We start from the raw sequence: 25,056 nt of genomic DNA, 5'->3' as shown, positions 1-25,056 counted from the left end.
AATTCGTGTAAAATTGAATTAAAAATAATTTAAATCCTGCGATGAATTTTATTATTTATGAAAATAATTGAATAGTTTCTAAGAAATTTATTAAAATTTTCAAAAATAATTGAATTTCTAAGAAGAATTTTATTATTTATGAAAATAACTGAATTATTTCCAAAAATTTTATTAAAATGTAAAGAATTAAATTTATGTGAAACATTTTGTTATTTTTGAAAATAATTAAATTTTTTATAAGAATTTTATAAACACTGAAGTAATTGAAATTAAAGAAAATATTTTATTAGTGAAAGTAATTGAATTATTGTGAACGAATTGTATAACAATTTGGTTAAATAACTGATTTTTTCGAAAATTTTTTGTTAATGCTATTCTAAATTAATTGAATTCCTGTGGAAATTTTATTATTTATGAAAATAATTGAATTCTTCTAAATAATTGAAAAAAAAACTTTTTTATAAATAATTGCCTTTTTCGAGAAATTGAAATTCAATTTTTAAGAATAATTACATTTTTTGAGCAATTTCTGTAAAATTGTATTAAAAATTTAAAAATAATTAAAATTCTGTGATAAATTTTATTATTTATAAAAATAATTGAATTCCTGAGAAGAATTTTTTTTATTTATGAAAATAATTGAATTATAGCGGAAAATTTGATTAAATTGTTTAAAAAGAATTGGATTTCTGTGATAAATTTGGTTAGTTTTCAAAATAATTGAATTCTTTATAAGAATTTTATAAACATTGTTTTAAATACATAATTAATTTTTTTTAAAAATATAATTTATTATATTTTTAAAAAAAATTAAAATTTTATTAAAATTTTTTTTTAAAAAATTGAATTTCCATGAAAAATGTTATTATTAGTGAAAGTATTTGAATTATTGTGAAGAATGGAATAAAAATTTTTTATAATAATTGATTTTTTCGAAAGTTTTTTAAAAATTATATTCTAAATTAATTGAATTTCGGTGGAAATTTTATTATTTATGAAAATAATTGAATTTTGGATGAATTTTATCATTTTTTTTTTAATACATAATTGAATTCTTTTGCGAAATTTGATAAAAATACTAGATATTGAAAATAATTGAATTTCGAAATTTTTTGAATATAATTGAATCGTTTTAAAGAATTTCATTATAATTTTTGAGAATAGTTTTTTAATTTCTAATTTTAGCGAATTTAAAGTAGTGGAAATTTAAAAAAAAACAGAAATGGTAGGTTTTAATGGCTGAATTATCAAAAAAAAGTGTATCATTACGTAAAAAAAGTAGTAAATAGTAAATATAATAAATAAAAGGCCTGTTTAAAGTACTTTTTAAAATTTTATAATGAAATTTTAAAACTTCTCTTCATTTAAAATTTAATTCCTTATTCCTGGCTAATCCTTATTGAATTGAAATAATCGATTCTTTGAATCAAAGAAATCATGATTAAAAAAAATTCCACATTAGCATTGCTATAAAAATTTTCTTCATTCAATTAAATTAATTCTTTAAATTAAAAGAAACAATTATTTTTGTATTAAACAATTATGATTTTTCTTCGAATCAACGAAAAAATATTTTGTTTTTGTTTAAATAAATAAAAATAATTAGTTTTCTGAAGAAACGAAAAATATTCTTTTTCTAGAAGTATTATATAAAATCTTTCTCTGCGTATTATGGAATAACGATAAGAAGAAAAATTGTCAAAGATTTTATTCCACATTGTGCCATTCATTAGATTTTGCCTATTTGAGAAGAGAGAAACGTCTGGAGTTGGAACGACAGTGACAATAGCCTTAATGGGGGATGTGCTAGAAACTGTATTTTATGGTAGATATGCACATAAAAAAGAATATATATATATAAAACTCTTTTTCACTTCCCCCATACAACGAAAGGATAGAAGCTATTCGTTGTGACTTCCAACATTGCTCGTGGCTACACGACCGAATTACGGAGGCCCAGGATTTCTAGGCCGATAACACACGGAGCTTCTTGACTTGGGGCTCAAGAGATAGCATCGAATCTAGATTTGAATCACGTAGCCCTGTTCTATCCTGGAGTTAGTGGAAGACAAGCTGCCTACCACGCATGATTCTCCCTTTTCTTCCCTTTACTTCCCTTTCTCACCTTTATACTTTATCCAGACTCGGATTCTCGAGCTGGAAAATATTTTTAAATCCGCTCTACTTTTAAAATGTAAAATAGCAAAAGAACCATTTTTCCACTTGATAGCGGAAAAAAATCCTTATGTCTTACTTGTAAAATAAAAAAGGAGAAAAAATAGAAAAAATTAATCAAAAAAAGAAAAAATGTACGTAAAGTTTTTTTTTTGTGTGATAAGGTGAAATTGACGAGCATTTCTCGAAAGCATTCAAGAGAATAGCGCGAAGACGATTGAGTCACTCAGTTCAACTCTAAATTTCTTTTTAATATTTCAATTAGAAGTGGTGTTTTAAAACAAAAATTACAATTTTCTGTCAATGACAAATAATTTATGGAAAAATAGCCAAAAAGGTTTAAATAGATAGTTTTTTAAAATTAAAAACAAAAAATTATGAAGATGGAATAATTTTTGTTTTTACTGCCTGTCAAGTATTTACATAAAAATTCTCTATTACAATATAAATATAAAGTTTCCACAAAATGATACTATAAATAAATAAATAAATATTATTTTAGTTATATATATAAGAGAAAACACCTTTTCACATATTTTTAATAAAATTTAGTTCCACACGGAAAGAAAATAAACACAAAAAATCGCTACCAAAGTTAAAAGATAAATATATATTGTGTTCATTTCATGAACACTTTGCTTCCTCATAAAGATTATTTTCGATTAATTTATTTTATTTTGTTTATTACATAAATTTTTATTACGATAAACACTTCTGCTTTTATGAGATTTTTTTTAACTATAAACTAGCAACCATTCAAGGCTATAACTTGTTAGGATGAAATTAGCAATTTTAAAAATAATAGAATTTAAAAATTTTGTAATTCAAATTTTTGTTGAAAACATTAAAAAAATCCAATTTTGGAAAAATTACAAATAATTGCAGAAATTCAATTATTTTCAAGAGTGATAAAATTCTTCTCATAAAATTCAATTATGAATTTTATCTTTCAAATTTAAAAAAAAATTCTCCTCAAAATTCCAATTATCTTTACAAATAACAAAATTCTTCCACAAAGTTCAATTATTTTTAAATCAATTTCAAATTCCTAAAAATAGTACCTACACAAACATTTAATTATTTTCATATAAAAATTTCTCAGGAATTCAATTATTTTTTATTTACAAATTCCTTCGCAATAATTCTATTATTTTTATAAATACTAAAAAAAATTTTAAGGAATTCAATTCGATTTTAATGAAAAATAATTAAAAATTGTAGAAAATAATAATTGATTTGAAAGGATGAAAATTATTTTAAAAAGTTATATTCCATTATTATAAAACATGAAGAAATCTATCACTCCGAGTCTTCGACTCGGAGCAATCGCTATCTTCATGTTTTATAAAAATTCTCTTATAACTTATTGAATTTAAAAAAATTTGAATTTGAATGTTTTGAAAAATTTTAATTCCTACGGAAAAATAATATTTAAATATTTATTTTAAAAAAAAGTTATTGATGTTTTTGAATAATTTTACAATTAAAGAAATTCGTAAATAAATGTAACAGAACATTTTTTTGAGTAAAATTTTTTCCTTTATTTTCTAAAAATTTAAGAAAGTTTCAATTTCATTTTCAATTAAAATTTGTAATTGACAAATAGAATAGAATATGTAATGTTTCTTTTCCAATAGAAAAGAATGAGTTTCTGAACAATATTGTTATTGAGAAATATAAATTGTGCATAAAATATTTCCTATTTCTTAATTATAATTTTTTATAAAACTGAACAATTTTCTATTTTTTATAAATAAAAAGGAGAAAAATTTGCATAATTTCGATCAGTCGAACGAAATTTGACAATTTGTTATAGAAAAAAGCATATAGCAAACAAAATTTACTTGTTATCATCATTTTTTTATATTTTCTAATTTCAAATATTGTTTTATTATAAATCATGAAAAAATACCTGCATTTTTTCTATTTGTCAAACAATATTTTTTAAAGAAAAAAAAAAACAAAAGCCTACACAAAAACTAACTTCAAAGTGTAAACAGAATGAAAGAAAGAATATTTTAAAAAAATTTTTAAAATAAGATTTTTTTTACAATTTTTGGTTTTTAAAATTCTAATAATTTTGTAATTTCTAATTAAATTAGGTTCAAAAATAGGTCAATCGCAGCATTCTTTAATGCTCTACAAGTTGGTTATGCGACTTTTAAAGATAATTTTACATTTCTTAATAAAATTTTTAAAAAAGTTTTATTTTCAAAAATTTTAGATTTTTAAAAGTTTTATATCTCCGGCTAATATGGACGAAAAATGTTCAATTAGGGCTCAAAAGATGCGTCTAAAAAAACTCTATAAAATTATGGAAAAACATTTATAGGTGTCCTAACATTTTTTTTAAGTTATGGGAAAAAAACGATTTTTTGGAAAATTAAAAATCCAAAAAAATATAGTTAAACTTTATTAATCTATCTCAAAGTACTCTTATTTTATGTCCGCACGTAAGACCTATAATTTAAAAAAAAATTCATTCCCAAAGCTCTTCATCATCTCGAGATATTTATGAAAATGTAATGTTTGCATACTTATACGGAATGACATTTTTTAAAAATGTGATTTTTCAATTCCTGAGGTCAAATAACAATGTGGCGAGAAGATGGTATAAAAAAAGTAAACCAAAAAAAAAAAAATGTAAAATTTTGCTGTTGTTTAAAAAAATATAAACATTTTTTGTTAAAATTTATTTATTTATTTCGAATTTTCAAAACATTTTGTATTCGTATGAAACTCGTTACTTGGGGATTTTTGAGGTCGCTGATTACGAATTTAACGTTACAAAAAAGTAGTTTTTTTTCAAAATTCAAAAAAGTAGTTCCAATATGGCGAAAAACTTATTTGAAAATCTAATTTAGGTAATTCACTTGAAATTTGTTATTTTTCAGTTTTTTGAGTCGTTGACTGCAAATTTAATGAAACTGTCTCAAAATTCAAAAAGGCGGATGCACCATTTTGAATTTTGAAAATCTAACATTAGATTCGTAATCATCGACCTCAAAAACCCCCGAGTATCAATAAGTTGCAAGCTAATTCAATGAATTTAAAAAACATGTTCGTCAGATTGGATCCGCCATTTTGAATTTTGAAAAACTGACTTCGAATTCGTAATCAGCGTTCCTATAAACCTTTAAGAACATTTGTGGTTTTTAAAAATTTTCCCCTCCCTTTTAGGGGGTGTTAAAGGTTAAAGGGTAAAAGTTTGATTAATATTTCTGAATAAATAAATATTCTTGATATTTGACATAACTTTACGAAATTTCACATAAGTTTTTTTTAAAGTTTAATATTTTTTATAGTAAAATTTCTCATTGTCGAATTTTTTTCCTAAAATTTGTAAAATACTATCATAAAATTTAATATTTATTTCCTTTCCGTGCAGGATAATATTTTTTTAACAAATATGAAAAAAGTTTTATTACAAGAAAATATTTTATACAAAAAAATTGAAATACTTCCTCTAAATTTAAAAACAATTCATAATTGGAAAATATTAAATTCAAAAACTAAGGAAAAGCAGAGTGTAAACAATGAGAGTGAGAGAGATAAATCTATATAACATCATATCTACGTTATACGAAGTTTTACTTTTTTTAACTTACATATATTTTATTAAAACAAAAACAAGCGAAAAAATATTGCTTTTCTCTTTAAAAACTAATATAATAATTAAAAAAATAACAAACATTGCTGGCACTGTAGAAATAAAAGTCTTAAATTAAAGTAATTTACAACTAAAAAAGTAGACTAGCCCTCTGCCCGTCTTTTCATGCTCTCAACTCGAATGCGTGTTTGTATGTTTTCACATTTTTGTCTGTGAAAACTTTAAATTTCTGCTAGATAACGCTGTACTTTATTATGCAAAATTCTTTCTTCTTTTTAGATGAAGAATTCTGAATTCTAATGATGAAAAGGGAGGGTATTTTTTAATTTGTTTTCCTTTGTATAAATATAAAGTTAATTAATTTGACATATTATTTTTTAATCTAAAGAAATGAAAAGTTTATTTGAAATTCAAAGTATTTCGTTGTAAAGTTTCTAATTTTTTCTTCACTCTATTGCCCTAAATTTCTAGTAAAATGAAGTCAGATTGTGTTTCAGTTTAAATAAGAATTTGTAAGACCCATTTTGTTTTAATTTAAAATTTTTAAATACCGAAATCAGCTATAATTTAGAATCTTTTTTTCACAGTGTGACTATAAAAATCAAGTGAACATTATAAGATTTCAATGTTAATGTAATATATATATATATATTTATTATAATTACTTTATGTGTGAATAACAAAATTTTTCAAACTTTAAAAAATTCAAAATGGCGGATCTAATATGGCGGACATTTTTTTGTAAAATTGCTCAAATTTGCATAAAATTTGTTACTCGGGGGTTTTCTGTGCCGCTGATTACTAATCTAAAGTCAGGATTTCAAAATTTTTAAAATTCAAAATAGTGGACATTTTTTTAAATCTGCTCAAATTTGCTTGAAACTTGTTACTCGGGGGTTTTTGGAGTCGCCATTTTGAATTTTGAAAATCTGACTCCAGATTCGTAATCAGCGACCCCAAAAACCCCGGAGTAACAAGTTTTCTGCAAATTTGAGCAATTTTGAAAAAAATGTCCGCCATATTGGATCCACCATTTTGAATTTTGAAAATTTTGAAAATCTGGGTTTAGATTCGTAATCAGTGACTCCAAAAACCCTTAAGAAACAAGTTTCAATAAAATCCACTGGCTAGGGGGCACGAAAGGATTAGAATGAAAAAAATATGTATTTTTATTTGGCTTAGAATAAAAGTTTAAGAGATTATTTTTCTCCCCTACTATTAAATGATGCGGCAAAGGCTGTTAATGCAGGAAAAAGTGATAATAGTCATTCATAATCGCTTACTTGTTTCAAATAAATTTTTTTTATTTTACGTTTGAAAAAAAATAAACCTTCGGCCCTGTATTTCTATACCCTTCCTTTAAATTCTCAAGCGCACCCCTTTCTAAAGCTCGTATCTAAGCTTATTAGAAACTGGGATTTTGGTGAGTTAACATTTTCAACGAAATTACCAGATAAGCAGAAAACAAAGTCGAAATAATTTTCCCAATTTAAAAATATCAAAAACTTTACCTAGATCATAATTTTTGAAAACGTCGCAAACCATAGAGTCTCATTATTTAATAATACATTTTTTAAATTGTTTCCTATATATACGTGGAATACCTAAAGATTTTTCAAGTATGAAATAAACCATTTTATAAAAATGAAAAAAATGAGACAAACTTTATCTAGATAAATTCTCCGCAGTTTGTCGATGAGAGAGAGAGAGAAAAAAAATGATACTCACCATTTTCCACGTAATAACTCGTCTCGTTGTAACGTTCATCTGTGAAGCCTGGCCTTTTTGCCTTAAGCGCTTTGGTTTCCAATTTCGCCTGAAATCAAAAGTGCTGATGAATTGATGAATGAAATGATTGTTTTTCAATTATTCTTTTATTTTCTTATGGCTCGAAAAAAAAGACGAAACAAAACTCAGTCTCAGTAAAAATGAGAATTGCGAATTTGCATTTGAATAGGTACGTTCAATATATATTTTAACGTGGACTTATAACGTTTGCAAAAGCCGCAAATAAATAGATTATTAATTAAATTGGTTTAAACAATATATAAGAAGATAATTTTTAAAAATGATTTTAATAAAAATAATTATTAAATTAAAAAATTAATTTTACGTATTAAATTAAAATTAATAATTTTTTGAAATTATTTTATTTATATATTCAGGTATAACAATAGAAAAAACTATTTTTATACCAAGGGCAGAAAAATGTCGGTTTTTGAATAGCAGACGACAGGGATTAAAGCCATTCTTTTTAAATTTTTGGGATCGTTGATTTTGAATTTGAAATTAATGTTAATTACAAACTTTCTTCGTAGAAACACAAAACCTTTTAATTTCTTAAACCATGGACTCAAAATATTTTTAGATTTACTAGAAACAAGTTATTTCACAAAAAATGGAATTTTTCGGTCAAAAGTCAAAATAATTCTTATTTCCAAATACGTAAAGGCCCAACATTTTCTTTCAAATTCAAACTTGAAATTCAGAAACTTTTTAGTGCTGCATTCCGTCACTTCTAAGAATTATGATAAACAAAATGGCGGCGGACAAATAAAATAGCTGATCCACTTGAAATTTTATAAATTCGTCTAAATTCCAAATGAAACGGAATTAAATGACAATATTTTTTTGAAACAGTTTCTCCCAATGGCATAAATGTGTTTCATGTGTAAATAGCATTATTAAATATAATTAAAGTTAAATCATTTGATAGGATTTTATTTATTAAAAATTTACTATTTCATTAATATTTTTTATTTTAATCATTTAGTTATTAATAACATGTGCTATACTGTTAATAATTATTGGGGCGCATGATTATTCCCCATATGTCATTTTTCCTAAATGTCATTTTACCGAACTGCACTTTTGCGAATAGTCATTTTTGCGAAAAGCCAATTTTGCGAAATGCCACTTTTGCGAATTGTCATTTTTTCGAAAAGCTATTTTTGCGAATTGTCATTTTTGCGAATCGCCATTTTTACGAATTGTCAATTTTCCGAAAAGTTATTTTTGCGAATCGCCATTTTTACGAATTGTAATTTTTTCGAAAAGTCATTTTTGCGAATTGTCATTTTTGAGAAATGTCATTTTTGCGAATTGTCACTTTTGTGAATCACCATTTTTACGAATTTCCATTTTTGCGAAAAATCATATTTGCGAATTGACATTTTTGCGAATTGTCACTTTTGCGAATCGCCATTTTTACGAATTGCCATTTTTACGAATTGTCATTTTTGCGAAAAGTTATCTTTACGAATTGTTATTTTTGCGAATTGTCATTTTTGCGAAGAGTTATTTTTACGAATTGTTATTTTTGCGAATTGTCATTTTTGCGAATCGCCATTTTTACGAATTGTCAATTTTCCGAAAAGTCATTTTTGCGAATCCACATTTTTACGAATTGTCAAATTTCCGAAAAGTCATGTTTGCTAAATGTCATTTTACCGAACTGCACTTTTGCGAATAGTCATTTTTGCGAAAAGCCAATTTTGCGAAATGCCACTTTTGCGAATTGTCATTTTTTCGAAAAGCTATTTTTGCGAATTGTCATTTTTGCGAATCGCCATTTTTACGAATTGTCAATTTTCCGAAAAGTTATTTTTGCGAATCGCCATTTTTACGAATTGTAATTTTTTCGAAAAGTCATTTTTGCGAATTGTCATTTTTGAGAAATGTCATTTTTGCGAATTGTCACTTTTGCGAATCACCATTTTTACGAATTTCCATTTTTGCGAAAAATCATATTTGCGAATTGACATTTTTGCGAATTGTCACTTTTGCGAATCGCCATTTTTACGAATTGCCATTTTTACGAATTGTCATTTTTGCGAATAGTCATTTTTGCGAAAAGTTATCTTTACGAATTGTTATTTTTGCGAATTGTCATTTTTGCGAATTGTCATTTTTGCGAAGAGTTATTTTTACGAATTGTTATTTTTGCGAATTGTCATTTTTGCGAATCGCCATTTTTACGAATTGTCAATTTTCCGAAAAGTCATTTTTGCGAATCGACATTTTTACGAATTGTCAAATTTCCGAAAAGTCATGTTTGCGAAAAATACAATAGAAAACTTGTAGGTCTATAAATTCACTATTGTATTTTTCGCAAAAATGTCATTTCTTTAAAATGACCATTCGCAAAAATGGCAATTCGTAAAAATGACTTTTCGCAAAAATGGCTTTTCGCAAAAATGATATTTCACAAAAATGTCTTTTCGTAAAAATGACAATTCACAAAAATGAGTTTTCGAAAAATTGACAAATCGTAAAAATTACGATTCGCAAAAATGACTTTTCAGAAAATTGACAATTCGTAAAAATGGCTATTCGCAAAAATGACAATTTGCAAAAATAGCTTTTCGCAAAAATGACAATTCGCAAAAGTGACATTTCACAAAAGTGACAATTCGCAAAAATGACTATTCGCAAAAGTGCAGTTCGGTAAAATGACATTTCGGAAAAATGACATTTGGGGAATAATCATGCGTCCCATAATTATTATTGTTAATGTAATAATATATTTTTTATTTACTGATTCTTTTCAAATTAATTCAATTTTTATTATGTTGTCACTTACGTGTATTTTGAGATTTTCAACATTGGGACTTATTTAATTTTGGAACAACATACTTATTTGTTATTTTAGAATTTTTTTAAATTTGACATTTTATATATTGGAACTTTTGGATTGGAACTTTTAGTTTGGAACTTCCGATTTCGAACTTTTGTCCTACAATCGAATTTATCTACTTGGTTTTATGGATATATTGTTCAATTTTCTTTAATTTAGAGAAAATTTTATGTTTTTTTTTTGGCTTTAGTTCTTGCAAGTATTGCATGTTTTTTCCAAATTAGTTGACAACCATCTGCTAATTCAGATTTAGGGTAAGTGTACTAATTCCTGCGGTATTTTGGTCAAGACGTCTTTTAACTATAAAATATAATTTTTATATTGATCAAATTGAACTTATGTCTTATTAAATTTGTAGTTTGTGTTATTAAGATATGTTTACAATAAATAACATCTCTAAAATATAATTTATTTTAATAAATTTAATGAATTAAAAATAATATTCAATGCGTTTAATTCTGCGCGTTTGAGTCAGTTTCTGCGCATCAGTTGCTGCGCGAATTTAATTCCTGTGGATCAGTTTCTGCGCATAATTTCGTGTTTATGTGTATAATACCGCAAACTACTATGAAATCAAAATGGGACAATGATTTTAATCAATGCTTAATTGAATAGAATATAAATTTATTACAAATAAATATATATCATATATTAACAAAAGTAACAAATAATTTCTGAATTATCACATTTTTGAAACATTTAGTTAAAACTTAATAACAGAATTCTTCCTTAATTAATTTATGTATTTATTAAATTTTCTTTAGTTTTTCCTCCATAATCTTCATTTTTTCTTTCATTTTCATAATTTTTTCTTGCTCTTTTTCAAAATAGATAGTCTATTGTAACCAGTCTTAGTTGATTTTCTGAGGGCGCAGAAATTAAATCAAGTCCAAATTCTGTGTTAATTACTACTCTTAAAAATAAAATATAATAACAGACAAAAATAAAGTAAAGTTTAATGTTTCTTTTAAAACAAGGTTTTCTTTATCTAAAATCATCATAATAATAACCACTTTAAGTCTAAAAACAATAATAAAGCCTTTTTTATGTAGGTATTTTTGCACCGCCAGCAAAGTTAGCAATGAAAATAAATAAAACCTTGAACACGTCAACTTTTAATTAAAATTAAATACATAAATATTATGTTTTGGTATATACTTCCTATATCTATTTTAAAACTTACATCGTTAAGTAATTTTTAAAAAAAATTTCAAAATTATTTGTGCCCTGAACAAATGTATTCACTTAAATTATTAAAATGCCGCAGAAACTGAAGCACCCGCAGCAATTGACGCACTTACCCTAGTGAATATTTTTTAAAGTTCCATCAACAATTAAGGAATTTGAAACATTATATTTGTGTTTCCAGTTAATTATATTTTACAATTCCAAAATCACATTACAAACTGAACTATAAATGTTGCTTTGATTTATGTAATTGAGTTGAGAGAAAATTGTACATTGGTTAATGGTGAATGTAATTACCACTAAATCATTAATTTGTTGTGATACATAAGGGGAGGGATTTGATATGCGGATTATGAGATTACTTCTCATTGATGTAACAATGTTGAAATTGACAAGAACAAAGGAAATATACACGTATGTGAATTTTGATAGATTTAACTCTTACTAATACTATTCGTTAAAATTCATGAAATTTCGAAATAAATAAAAAAGAAAACATTGAATTAAATTTCCAATAAGAAATTAGAGGGGAAAAAAATTTTTTTCTAAAATAAGATATGGACGAAGATTTTCTACTCCTTCATTAAATTTGATGTTCGGTAAAGAAATTTTTTTGATTAATATTTATGAAACATATAGAAAAAAAAATGTGAATGTATATATGAATATTTATTAGAGGACTTTTCTTTATTATACAGAATGAAAAAGGGGGATAAAATAAAATGTCATGAAAATGAATAGGGGGTTGAAAATGAGGTAAAATTATCCTTGGGGAAATTTTCTCTTCTTTCGTTTATTTATTTTTCTTTTTTGAAATGTGTTTTAATTGTCATCATTCAACGCCGAGAAGATTTTAGAGGGTAGCGGAAATGTGACCCAGGACCAGGTGTATTATATGATAATGGATCCAAATGCACGTACCGACCAGTACGTTTTAATTAACACGATGATAATTAGTCGAAACGACCGACGCCAACGGTCCAGTGATTCCAATTATGTTGCTGCGACAAAGCGTTCGGTAAGTGCGACGCACATACAATGCTGCTTGTCGCGTAGCACCAACGCTATAAAAGAAAAGAATTTCGAATAAACTTTCTTCACATCATCCCCTTCTTTTTCGCTCTTTGGTCAACTTCTTTTTCTTTAATTGCATAAAAGGGGCGAGAAAATAGTCTGTATTACTGTTAATCCTGCCCACCTCCCCCTCCACCACTCTCTTTTCTTTTCTTTTCTTTTCTTGCTAAAAAAGGGTTGAACACTAAATGGCACAATTAGGAGACGTCAAAACTTTTCTTGAAACGCTCCTCAATTTCGCTCCGGCTCGAGTTAAACAAAGTTGAACTAGTTGAAGGAATTTTACGAATTATTAATTTTTATAGTACAGTGCCGTCCACAATTGTTGGTCTATTAAGGCAAAAATCGTTAAATAAAGACCTAGTTTACGTGGAAGAAACGAGTAAGGATAGTTTTAGTATCTTCATAGTAAAACATTAACTGTCTGCAATTTCCACGAATTTCTACTATTTCTATATAATTATTACATTTTAGTATTTGTGAAGTTAATCTCAGTACAAAAAAGTAATTAATTCGTCTGAATCTCACTTACTAATTCTTCCGACGAATTAAGGTCCTATAATTAAGATAATTGCTAACAATAAATTATTTTTAAAAGTAATAAAAATCTTCGCAGACATTTAACATTGTTCAAAAATTTTAAAAAATTCTTGTCAAAATTTCAATTATCTTAGTTTTAGAAATGTTAAAGTAATAATATTCTCAGAGTTGTTGAAAACTCAACATTCTAGGTAAAAAGGTAATAAAGTAATATAATTTAGGAAAAACCCAAAGTCTAGACAGGGAGTACGAATTTTATTACTCAGGTAAATGATGATCGGTTCACCGAGGTCTGTTGTAGGCAAAGGGCTTGGTAATAAGTTAGTTGGTTTTGGCCACTCGTTCGAGATTGTAAGAACGTGTGCTCACTTGTTCCAGAATATTGAATAAACATTTATACTTATATATCTAAACATAATAATTGTTTTCATTTTTAAAACATAACCCTTCAACAGGTTATGGGCCCAGAGTGACCGTGCTATAGTTTTGATATATATATAAAAGTTTTTTTTTGTTATAAGTTCAGTGCAAAATGGATTCGATGAATCTGAAAGTTGAAAAGCTGCGTGACAAAGATAACTGGTTACAGTGGCGGTTTATTGTTCGGACATTACTTGAAGATGACGAAGATCTTTTGCAAGTTTGTGAAGGTGATTTGGTTCGCCCAGTGGAAGGTGTTGCGTCATATAATAGTGATTTAAAAAGATTCTTGAAAGCGGACAAATCTGCAAGGAAGTTGATTGTCACGTCAGTTGAAAGAAAACCATTAGATTTACTTCTAAGTTGTTCAACGGCCAGAGAAATGTGGAAGAAGCTGAACGCAGTGTATGATATGAAATCGGATGAAAATTTGTCGATGGTGCAAAAACAGTTCTTCGATTTCAAGTGGGAACAAAGTGAAAGTGTGGCACACAATTTGTCGAAAATTGAACAGTTGTCGACAAAAATGAAAAATCTCGGTAGTGAAGTTCCGGAATCAATGTTAATGACTCGCATCCTGTCAATATTACCGAAATGTTTTAATCATTTTCACAGTGCGTGGGATTCCGTGGAAGAGAAGAAGAGAAATTTAGAAAACCTGACTGCAAGATTGATGTCAGAAGAAGTGAGAAACATAGATAAAGACGAAACTCAAGATACGACTGTAGCTCTTATGATGAAAGCTAAGTCGGGGAACAACAATTTTTCGAGGCAAGGACATCAACAAAAAGGAGTCCAGAACAGTGAAAAAAGAAATCGAGACTTTGTTTGTTATAATTGTGGCAAAAAAGGTCACAAAAAGAGAGACTGTTTCGGGTGTTATACGTGTGGTGCAAGAGGACACATGAGCAGAAATTGTCCCAAAAAGGATGGAAAATCAGACGACAATAAGGATACAAGTACATCGGGAAAGTTGGCTCTAGTGGGAAGTGACAACATTGGTGGCAACGATTGTTGGGTGATTGATTCAGGTGCATCAGATCACATGTGTCATCGAAAGGATTGGTTCAGCGTTTTTCGTGAGTTCGAGCAACCAATGAGTATAAAGATAGGTAACGGTTTTGAAATATTTGCGTATGGTAAAGGAGATATAGAAATTGAAACCTTTGTAAAAGAAGAAACAATAATAGGAACTATGCATGATGTATTGTTTGTACCAGAATTAAAACAAAATTTGTTTTCTGTAAAAGTTGTCGCGAAAAAGGGGATAAATTTCTCAATAACAGATACGGGGAAAAATTGTTATTTTACTCGCGAAGATAAAATTGTAGCAACGGGTTCTGACAGTGGAAATTTGTATAAAATTGATTTGAATGTTTTATTACCGAAATTTTGCAATTTAGTTAACAAAGAAAAGCCCATGCTCGAGTCAGATAAATTAAATTCGCTACAATTATGGCATGAGAGATTTTGTCATCAAAATAATAAGCATGTTAAAAATGTTTTGGGAAATTTAGGGATTCAAGTCAAAGATGATAATTTTTTCTGTGAAGGTTGTGTCTATGGTAAGCAACATAGAATTGTTTTTCATAGAAAAATTGAGCGCGCGACAAATGTTTTAGGGGTAATTTATACAGATGTTTGTGGTCCAATGGAGCATGAATCTCTTGCAAGGAAACGGTATTTTGTTATATTTAAAGATGATTTCTCAAGTTTTAGAAAAATTTATTTTTTGCATCGAAAGTCTGAAGTAATTGAAAAACTAAAATTGTTTTGTTCAGAAGTTGAAAATCAATTTAATGAAAGAATTAAAGAGATTCATAGTGACGGCGGAAAAGAGTTTAAAAATAAGGATGTTGAGTCTTTTCTGAATAGTAAAGGTATCAAACATTCTGTATCGATACCTTATACTCCTGAACAGAACGGTGTAGCAGAACGAGAAAATCGTATTATAGTGGAGGCCGCACGATCAATGTTATATTCAAAAACAGATTTGCCTTTATTTTTGTGGGCCGAAGCTATGAATACAGCTGCTTATGTAATAAATAGAACAGGACCGACTAAACAATCAGGTAAAACTCCCTATGAGTTGTGGTACGGAAAACCACCGAATATAAAGAATTTAAAAATTTTCGGGACTGAGTGTTATGTTCACGTGCCAAAAGAGAAAAGAAAGAAACTTGATAAAAAAGCGATAAAGGGAATTTTAGTTGGGTATGTTGAAGATTACAAAGGCTATCGAGTTTACGTGCCGAGTTTGAGAGATGTCGTTTTAAGTCGCGATGTAATATTTAAAAGTGAAGAAATTTCCCCAAATTTGGTCGATATAAATAATGTCAGCGTTAATTCTAATGAAAAAGAATGTAAAGAAGCAGTGTGTGATGATGAAACAAAAGAACCACAAGGACCGTTGCACTCTTCAAGTGCAAATGAAAGTGGTAGACAATTGCGTGATAGAAGTCAAATTCGACCTACGGATTTCTATGGTTGTCCAATCACATATCTGGCTGAGGCATTGCCACAAAACTATAATGACGCGATTAATTCAGATGAAAAGGTTAAATGGACAGAAGCAATGCAGGATGAAATTAATTCCTTGAACGAAAATAAGACGTGGGTTTTGGTTGAACTGCCCCGAAATCAAAAGGTTATAGGTAGTCGTTGGGTTTATACGCGAAAAATTAATCCTGATAATTCAGAAAGGTTTAAAGCTCGATTAGTAATAAAAGGCTGTTCACAAAAGGAGGGAATTGATTACAATGAAACTTTTAGTCCAGTTGTACGATTTGACACTGTTAGAGTTTTGCTAAGTATCGCAGCCAGATTTGGATTGAGTCTCGGTCAATTTGATATAAAAACAGCATTTTTATATGGTAGTTTAAAGGAAGATGTTTTTATGAAACAACCGGAAGGGTTTGACGACGGGACTACACGTGTATGTAAATTGTTTAAAAGTTTGTATGGATTGAAACAAGCTCCAAGATGTTGGACGGAGCATTTTACTACCTTCATTGTAAACTTTGGTTTTAATAAAACTACAGCTGATTCTTGTTTATATGTGTACAACGAAAATGGTAAAAGAATGTTTTTGGCAATTTATGTAGACGACGGACTTATAGCAGCAACGCATGCATGTATGATTGATAAATTGTTTGATGCATTAAGTAAAGAGTTTGAGATGACATCTACGAAAAATGTGAAAAGTTTTCTAGGATTAGAAATTTGTCAAATGAATGATGGTTCTATTTTTGTGCATCAAGCTAAGTATGTGAGAAAAATTTGTGAAAAATTTAATTTGTTTGAAGCAAATTGTGTTTCAACACCGATTGAAACAAATTGGCATGCGAATGACTTTGGAAAAACATGTATAAATGCACCTTATCGAGAAGCTGTCGGTAACTTAATGTTTTTGCAAGTCGTAAGTAGACCAGATATTAGCTTTGCAGTAAATGTAGTGTCAAGAGTACTTGACAAGCCAAGCGAAGTTCACTGGATGATTGTTAAAAGAATAATAAGGTATTTAAAGGGCACTGCAGATGTTGGTCTATACTATTGTAAAGAAAATAACTTCGAAGTTTATAGTGATGCTGATTATGCTGGTGATAATGTAACGCGAAAATCAACTTCGGGTGTCGTTTGTATGCATGCAAATGCGGCAATCATATGGCAAAGTAAAAGACAGCAGTCTGTTGCTCTCTCAACGACAGAAGCAGAATTTGTAAGCGCGGCTACAGCAGCCAAAGAGGTACTATGGTTAAAGAAATTGTTTTCCGATTGTGAGTTGAATGATATGAATTATGTATTGTTCATAGATAATATGAGTGCATTAAAATTAGTTAAGAATCCTGAGTTTCATCAAAGAACGAAACATATAGATGTAAAATATCAGTTTATACGCGATTTGTATGAAAAAGGTACAATTAATGTAAAGTACGTTAAAAGCGAAGAACAGGTAGCAGATATATTAACAAAAGCGTTAGCGAAACCAAGGTTTGTGTATTTGAAAGAAAGATTAGGACTTAGGAGCAAAGCAGAAATTGATAATTCATCTTCATAAAATGTAAGAACGTTGAGTTTTAGGGAGAGTGTTAAAGTAATAATATTCTCAGAGTTGTTGAAAACTCAACATTCTAGGTAAAAAGGTAATAAAGTAATATAATTTAGGAAAAACCCAAAGTCTAGACAGGGAGTACGAATTTTATTACTCAGGTAAATGATGATCGGTTCACCGAGGTCTGTTGTAGGCAAAGGGCTTGGTAATAAGTTAGTTGGTTTTGGCCACTCGTTCGAGATTGTAAGAACGTGTGCTCACTTGTTCCAGAATATTGAATAAACATTTATACTTATATATCTAAACATAATAATTGTTTTCATTTTTAAAACATAACCCTTCAACAAGAAATAATAAAATTCTTCTCCGAAATTCAATTATTTTCAAAAATTTTCTTCAATTCAATGATTTTTAATATCTGACATTTTATAAATATCTTCCACAAGAATTTAGAGCTATTTTAGTGTGTCTAACATAACCCTAAGAAGAGTTTTCCGAAAACTATACCATACCCTTAAGGATATTTGAACCATTATGGCGTCACAGCTTAAAAATACATGCTTTGCACAAACTGTGACGTCATAATGGTTCAAATGCCCTTAACTTCAAAAAAAAAAAAAAAAAAAAAGTAAAAATTAAATAAAATTATTTTTTGTTGCTTTAGAATTTGATTTGATTTTTTATATTTTTGTTTTAAAAATCTCTTCCACATGAATTTAAATCTAATTTAGTGCTTTAACACAGCGCTAAAAAGAGTTTTCCAAAAACTACCATTTACCTCGCAAAAACTACCACTGAAAAATTAAAAAACTAATAAATGTTTTAAAAATTTCTTACACATGAATTTTTTTCTATTTCTGATAATAATTTATTTTAAATAACTGAATTCTTGAAGAACTGACATAAAGTTATTACTTATAAATTATTTAATGAAGTTCTTTTTTGAAAAATTTTAATTTCAATTATGTTAAAATTAGTTTCAATTTTGAAAATTTTAACGCAATTCCTTCAAAGAATTCAATTATCTCAATATGTAAATATCAAAATTCTGTCCAGAAATTCAATTATTTTCAAAAATTTGAAAAAAAATTCTCGTCAACATTTCAATTATCTTATATAGCAAAATTCTTCGCCGAAATTCAATTATTTTCAGGAATTTTAATAAACTTCATTGTAAAATTCAATTATTTTCGCATAAATGACAATATTTACCACACGAGAATCGAATTATTTTCAAAAATAATAAAATTCAATTATTTAAAAACAATTTTGACAAAATTCTTCACAAATATTCAGTTAGTTTCAAAATTAATAAAATTTTTCGCAGAAATTCAATTACTTTTAAAACATCTAATAAAAATTGTCAACATTTCCAATTATCTTTATAAATGACTAGCAAAATTTTTCGACAAAATTCAATTATTATTTTCAGGAATTTTAATAAAATTCATTGCAAAATTCAATTATTTTCAAAACTAATAACATTCAATTATTTGAAAATAATTTTGGCAAACTTCTTCACGAATATTCAATTATTTTCAAAATTAATAAAATTCTTCGCAGAAATTCAATTATTTTCAAAAAATCTAATAAAAATTGTCGTCAACATTTCAATTATCTTTATAAATAAATAGCAGAATTAAAAAAAAATTAAATTATTATTTTTTGGAAATTTAATAAAATTAATTGCAAAATTCAATTATTTTCATAAATAAAAGTATTTATTACAAGAATTCAATTATTTAAAAACAATTTTGACAAAATTCTTCACGAATATTCAATTATTTTCAATGAGAATAATGAAAATTTCATAGGAATTTAATTATTAAAAATAGAATATGCATAAATTTTTTTGACAAAAGTCAATTGTGTGGAACTTTTTTTATAAAATTCTTCGCAATAATTAAATTATTTTCATAAATAGGTAATAAAACTCATTGCAGAATTTAAATTATTTTTAATACAATTATCGAATTTCTCGAAAAATATAATTATTCTTAAAAATGTTTTTTAAAATTCAACAAATAAATTCAATTAAAAAAATAATTTTAATTTGAATTTTAAAAATTTGTCGATAAAATTATGTAAAATAACTTCAATTTTAAGAAACATTCAATTATTCAATAAATTATTATCTATGTTTGTATTTAAATAATTGAATACTCGTAGAATTTTCTAATAAAAATTGATTTAAAAATTAATTTCAGTTCAAGTTTTAGATAATAATTGAGTTTTGAAGAGGCTACTGATAATTGAAATTTTTATAAATAATTGGATTTTATGAAGGTTTCAAATTAAAATCTTTGATAATCTAAATTTTTCATAATGTTAATTAAAAATTCTATGAAACTAATTTCTTTCAAAAGCTGAATCGAATTTTTAAAAAATTATTTCAAGATTTTTTTTATTTTATTTTATTTATTTTTATATTTATTTATTTTATTTTATTTTTCTAATCTATATTTAATTTGAAAACTTCCGAAAAATTGAAATTTCGTAAAATTGAATCGTAGGTAAACAAATGAATGTGAAAATTCTCAAAAGAACTTTATCAAAAATTATTTTTAAAAAATTTATTTAAAGAAGAATTTTATTTAAACATTGTAGAAAATATAATAATTGAATTGAAATGATGAAAATAATTTTGAAGATGTTAAAGTTTGACAATATTTTTATAATATAAAATATAAAAGAATGATTTTATTAGTCGGTTATTTTTAATTATTTATAAAACATGAAGATATAGATTGCTCCGAGTCGAAGACTCGGAGTGATCGATATCTTCATGTTTTATAATAATATTCTTATATCTAAGTTATTGAACTTTAAAAGGTTTGAATTTTGAAAATTTTATTTCCCATGGAAAAATAATAATGGTTAAATATTTATTTTAAAATAAAGTTTAAAAGTCAGAGATACCAATTCTTTTATTTTTCTGAAGTTATTGTATGAAACGAAAATAAAAAAAAGTTTCTCGTCATAAAACTTAAAAATGACTTTAATTTTTTTTTTTTTTGCTGCAAAATATAAAAATAATACTCTTTACGAGAGAAAAAATAAATATTGTCCCTCCTTATTCTTCAAGTGTTGAATAGAACCAAAAATCCCCCGGTGAAATTCTCCTCGCACAGTGAAAGTAGAAATACGGAGAGTTTATTCCGACAAGTGCATTAATCTTAGTTCCAGAACGATGAACTAAATTGTAAAAGGAAAGAGCAAACGCGGACATAATCGTTTATCAATGAATAAGAGGCGTTGGAGTGCACAAGAGAAAAGAGCTCCATTGTCAAGAACATAATTAGTCGTTATTCCTTCTGGGATTTTCTCCTCTTGTATATATGTATATTGCATCTGACATTCTCGACAGGAAAGAAATAAATTAACAAACAATCTATTCGATTGCTTTTCTTTTTTTGCATTCTTCGATTTCGACGGTTGACAAAAAAAAAAGAGGGGAAAAAAATGCCCTGTATTTTTTTTTGTTTTCTAAAACGTCGACCTCGAGTTTCGGGCTGTATTGACAAAACGTGAAAAGCATCTATATATTTCTCTTCTATTCACTTTTCTTCTAATACTTTTTTTTTTATTTTTCTTTCTCCTATAAACTTCATTTTTCGAAATTCATTCGAATATTTTTAAATTTATTACTTTTCAAATGCTTTATAATATTATATGTAAAATTTGTTTGTCTAAACAATTTGGAAGCGTTTTAATTTTAGTAATTAAAAAAATATAGTTATTATAACTAAAAAACAAATTATAATGAAATTTTCAAATTATTTTAAACTTTAAAGTTTATATAAATTTTTATTTTACATATTTCGAGGTTATTATACCCAGTAAACGAAAACTAATTGAAATGAATTAAAAAGAATTCACAAAGAGCTTTCGTGAATCCCGCTTTGTGACAAATACGAATTGGAGCCATGATGCAATTTTCCTGAATTCGTGAAACTGTATTGAACTTCCGAACCTTCTATCCGTACCAATTCACTGGACAAGTTTTGAGCCTTTAATTTTTTTCAATTCGTTAGCACGAATTCAATGCATTCCTTGGCCATTTCTTTCGAATGCGAATTCGTTTGGACAAATTGGTACATATTGAATTAAATTCAATTGAATATACAAAGAGCTTGAGTGAATCCCGCTTTGTGACAAATACGAATTGGAGCCTACCAAAAATGTTAATTCGTTTCAATTCATTTGAATTAGTTTTTTTTTACTGGGTAATAAATTACAAATCTAACATCAGTTTTTCTACATTCAAAATGCTAAATCGAATATGGCAATAAATTTTTTGAAACTTTGCTAAATTCACAAAGAAACCGATAAATGTTAATAATATTTTATTATACTCTTAAACATATTTTTTGTGCTGGAAATAATTTTTTTCGCAAACATTTTTATTTGATAAAATTCAAGGTGGTCACAAGTTTCAGTTTATCAATTTCCCTGACAATTTACTGACATTAAAATTACTTTCCCTGACAAAATTCTTTTTTATAGGAAAATATTAATGTTTACGGAAAATGAGTAAATGAATTTTAATAATTTCTAAAAGTTACAACTTACAATTATGTATAACTCTTCCTGAATTTAATTATTTTCTACAATTTTCAAGTAAAAATGGTCAAATTTTTAAAGAATTTTAATTATAAAAAAACAGGACTATGATTTTTAAAAAATTTTAATAAGTTCAAAAAGTAAATTTTCATAATTTTGTTTTCTACATCGTTTAAAGATAATTGAATCTTAAAAAATTATTATAAAACAATTTTAATAATTAGTTTTTAAAAATATTTTAACATAATTTTTCGAAAATAATTGAATTTCTTAAAGGAATTTTTGTATAATTCAAAAAAACTAATAAATTTTTTGATGAATTTTAATTAAACATTTTAAACATAATTTTTTTCTCCAAAATGTTTTAAAAATAATATTTTAATGGAAATATGTAGGTAAAATTGAAAATACTGAAATTATTGAATTTTAAAAAATTGAAAGCTAAATTTCATTAATTTTCATTTTTTAAATTTAATTAAATTTTTCATTTTTGATAATTTAATTATTTTCAAAATTTGCAATTAAAATTCTTTAAAAGTTGATTTTAAAAAATTGTAACAAAATACTTGAAATAAATAAATTATTTTCAATTTCAAAATTGAATAGTTAAATTTCAACTATTCAAAAAGATTTTTCATATATAGTTATTTGAAAAATTTAATTATGTTAAAAAATGATTCAAAAACAATTTTTGAAAGATTTGTTGCTTCAAAGTTAAAATAATCGTACATAATAATTTTTTTAGATTTTCTATTGTTTAGAAGAATTAAAGTTTTTATTTAAAGATGTCATTTTTTTTTTTGGATTGCTCTAAATTAAAGTTTTTGTTATTATAATTACAAAACTTGTAATTCTTCTAAACAATAGAAAAATTAAAAAAATTATTACATTTAACTTTTTAAACAAAGAATTCTTTTTTCTATTAAAAGTATATATAATAATTGCAACAAATTAAATGAATTTAAGCAAAATATAGTGAGAAAGTTAAATAACTAATAAATTTTTGCTTGCAATTCTATAATTCAATTGTATCTGAAATAAAAAAAACTGACTGTAATTTATTGCATTAGTCATTTTATTGTAATTTGTATCTTAATTTTTAGAAAATAACGGATTTTTTCTTAAAAAAAAAATAAAATTTAATAATTTTTATTAGATTTTGAAAATTTATAACTTTAAAAAAATTTTTTTTTACATAAAAATGTAAAGTTATGGTATGAATTTTGTCATCATTTTAAATTCTTTAAATTATTCAAAATACTCCTCTTTTTAAGGTAAATTTGAACACTAATTACGAATTTGAAGTTAGATTTTAAAAATTAAAAATGGCGGATCCAATATGGCGGACAAAAAAAAGTTAATAATCAAACGGATTTGCTTCGAATTTGATTAAAAAATTCGTAGAAAAATTGTAAGAAATATGGTCATAAGGGTTTTTTGTTGAACTAATCAAATTGTTTTAAAAAAAAAAATTTCGATATATTGGATCCGCCGTTTTAAAACTGTAAAAATATGACTTCATATTTGTCATCAGCGACCCCAAAAATTCCCTAGTAACAAGTTTAGTTTCAAGCTAATCAAATTGATTTTTTATTTTTTCGTCCGCCATATTGGATCCGCCATTTTAAAATTTGACGTGTTCGAGAAAATCTAATGAAATTCGATAGAAAAAAGCAAAAAAAAAAAAAAAATAATATTTGATTTTAACATAACCGTTAAAAAGTTTGACGTTTAAAAAAAATAAAAAGTGGCAGTAACCAACAAAATTTAATTTTCAAAACAAATAAATGAGTGCAAATAAATTTGCGAATGGAATTTGAATTTAGAATGTTTATATTATAACATTTAATAATATTTTATAACATTTAATAACGTTTTATAACATCTTATAACATTTTATAACATTTTATAACATTTAATGACATTTTATAACATTTAATAACATTTAAATTTAAATTGTAATATAATTTAAAAATTTAAATTCCATGCAAAAATTAATATTGAGGTAATAAAAAAAATGCATTTTTTTGAGATTTTAATTGTTAAAAATTCGCAAAAAAAATTAATATCTTAAATTTTATAAATTTAATCCAAACGTAGGAATTTTTTTGTTTAAAAGCTCAGAATATAGGCGAGCGCTCACATTGAAAGAGGGAAACTGTAGATAAAAAATTTCCACGTTTTTCACTCGCAAGGTTGTTCAACTAATTGAAATAAATTTAACACAGAAAAAGATCTATTTAATCAACTCAAAAGTTCCTCGAGAAAAATGTACGTAAAGCTTTTTATAAACGAATCGTTACAGATGCAAAGAAGAGGATATTTTAAAAGTATTATGTTTAATTTAAAAGAATTTATAAATTTACAAAACTAGTTTAAATTTTTTTTTCCCACAATTTCGCATGCGAAAGTAGATTATGCGCAAAGATTAAAGTTTACAGTGTAAATAATTATAATGAATTTGGATTGAGATTGTCAGATTGCGGGTGCCGCGCATGTACTAGTGATAGTAATGGTGAGTCAAGTTAATTATAAATTATATACGAAAGTAAATTTGGAGAAAAATTTTAGTTACTTTTATATACATGTACATTTTATTCGTTTGATAAGAAGTTGAAAAATGTTGTCAGTATAAAGTAGGAAAACGGAGTGTAATAAAACTCAGCATAGCATGGCTAATTTATGACAGCCACTATACGAATAGCAAAGCTCAGAAACTTTCTGCGAAGTACCCACGTAGGAAGTTTCTACCTAGTAATTGGGCCATCATTGGCTAACTTGATATAAGGTTATTAGATT

General features: G+C 26.1%; 1 protein-coding gene across 2 annotated transcripts in view; it reads right to left on the bottom strand.

The window, feature by feature from the left end:
* Positions 1 to 25,056, bottom strand: part of LOC122498765 (RNA pseudouridylate synthase domain-containing protein 2-like) — a 486,414-nt gene that overhangs the window by 118,283 nt on the left and 343,075 nt on the right. For both annotated transcript variants that reach the window (XM_043606677.1, XM_043606678.1), the window contains one exon: positions 7,514 to 7,601. In XM_043606677.1, the coding sequence (XP_043462612.1) occupies positions 7,514 to 7,601 (88 nt within the window). The remainder of the gene's footprint in view (positions 1 to 7,513; positions 7,602 to 25,056) is intronic.

This window comes from Leptopilina heterotoma, unplaced genomic scaffold (genome assembly GCF_015476425.1).
Source record: "Leptopilina heterotoma isolate Lh14 unplaced genomic scaffold, ASM1547642v1 Lhet_16, whole genome shotgun sequence".
Classification (NCBI taxonomy): Eukaryota; Metazoa; Arthropoda; class Insecta; order Hymenoptera; family Figitidae; genus Leptopilina; species Leptopilina heterotoma.
Note: the sequence above shows the minus strand (reverse complement) of the source record. Positions and strands in the feature narration are given on the sequence as shown.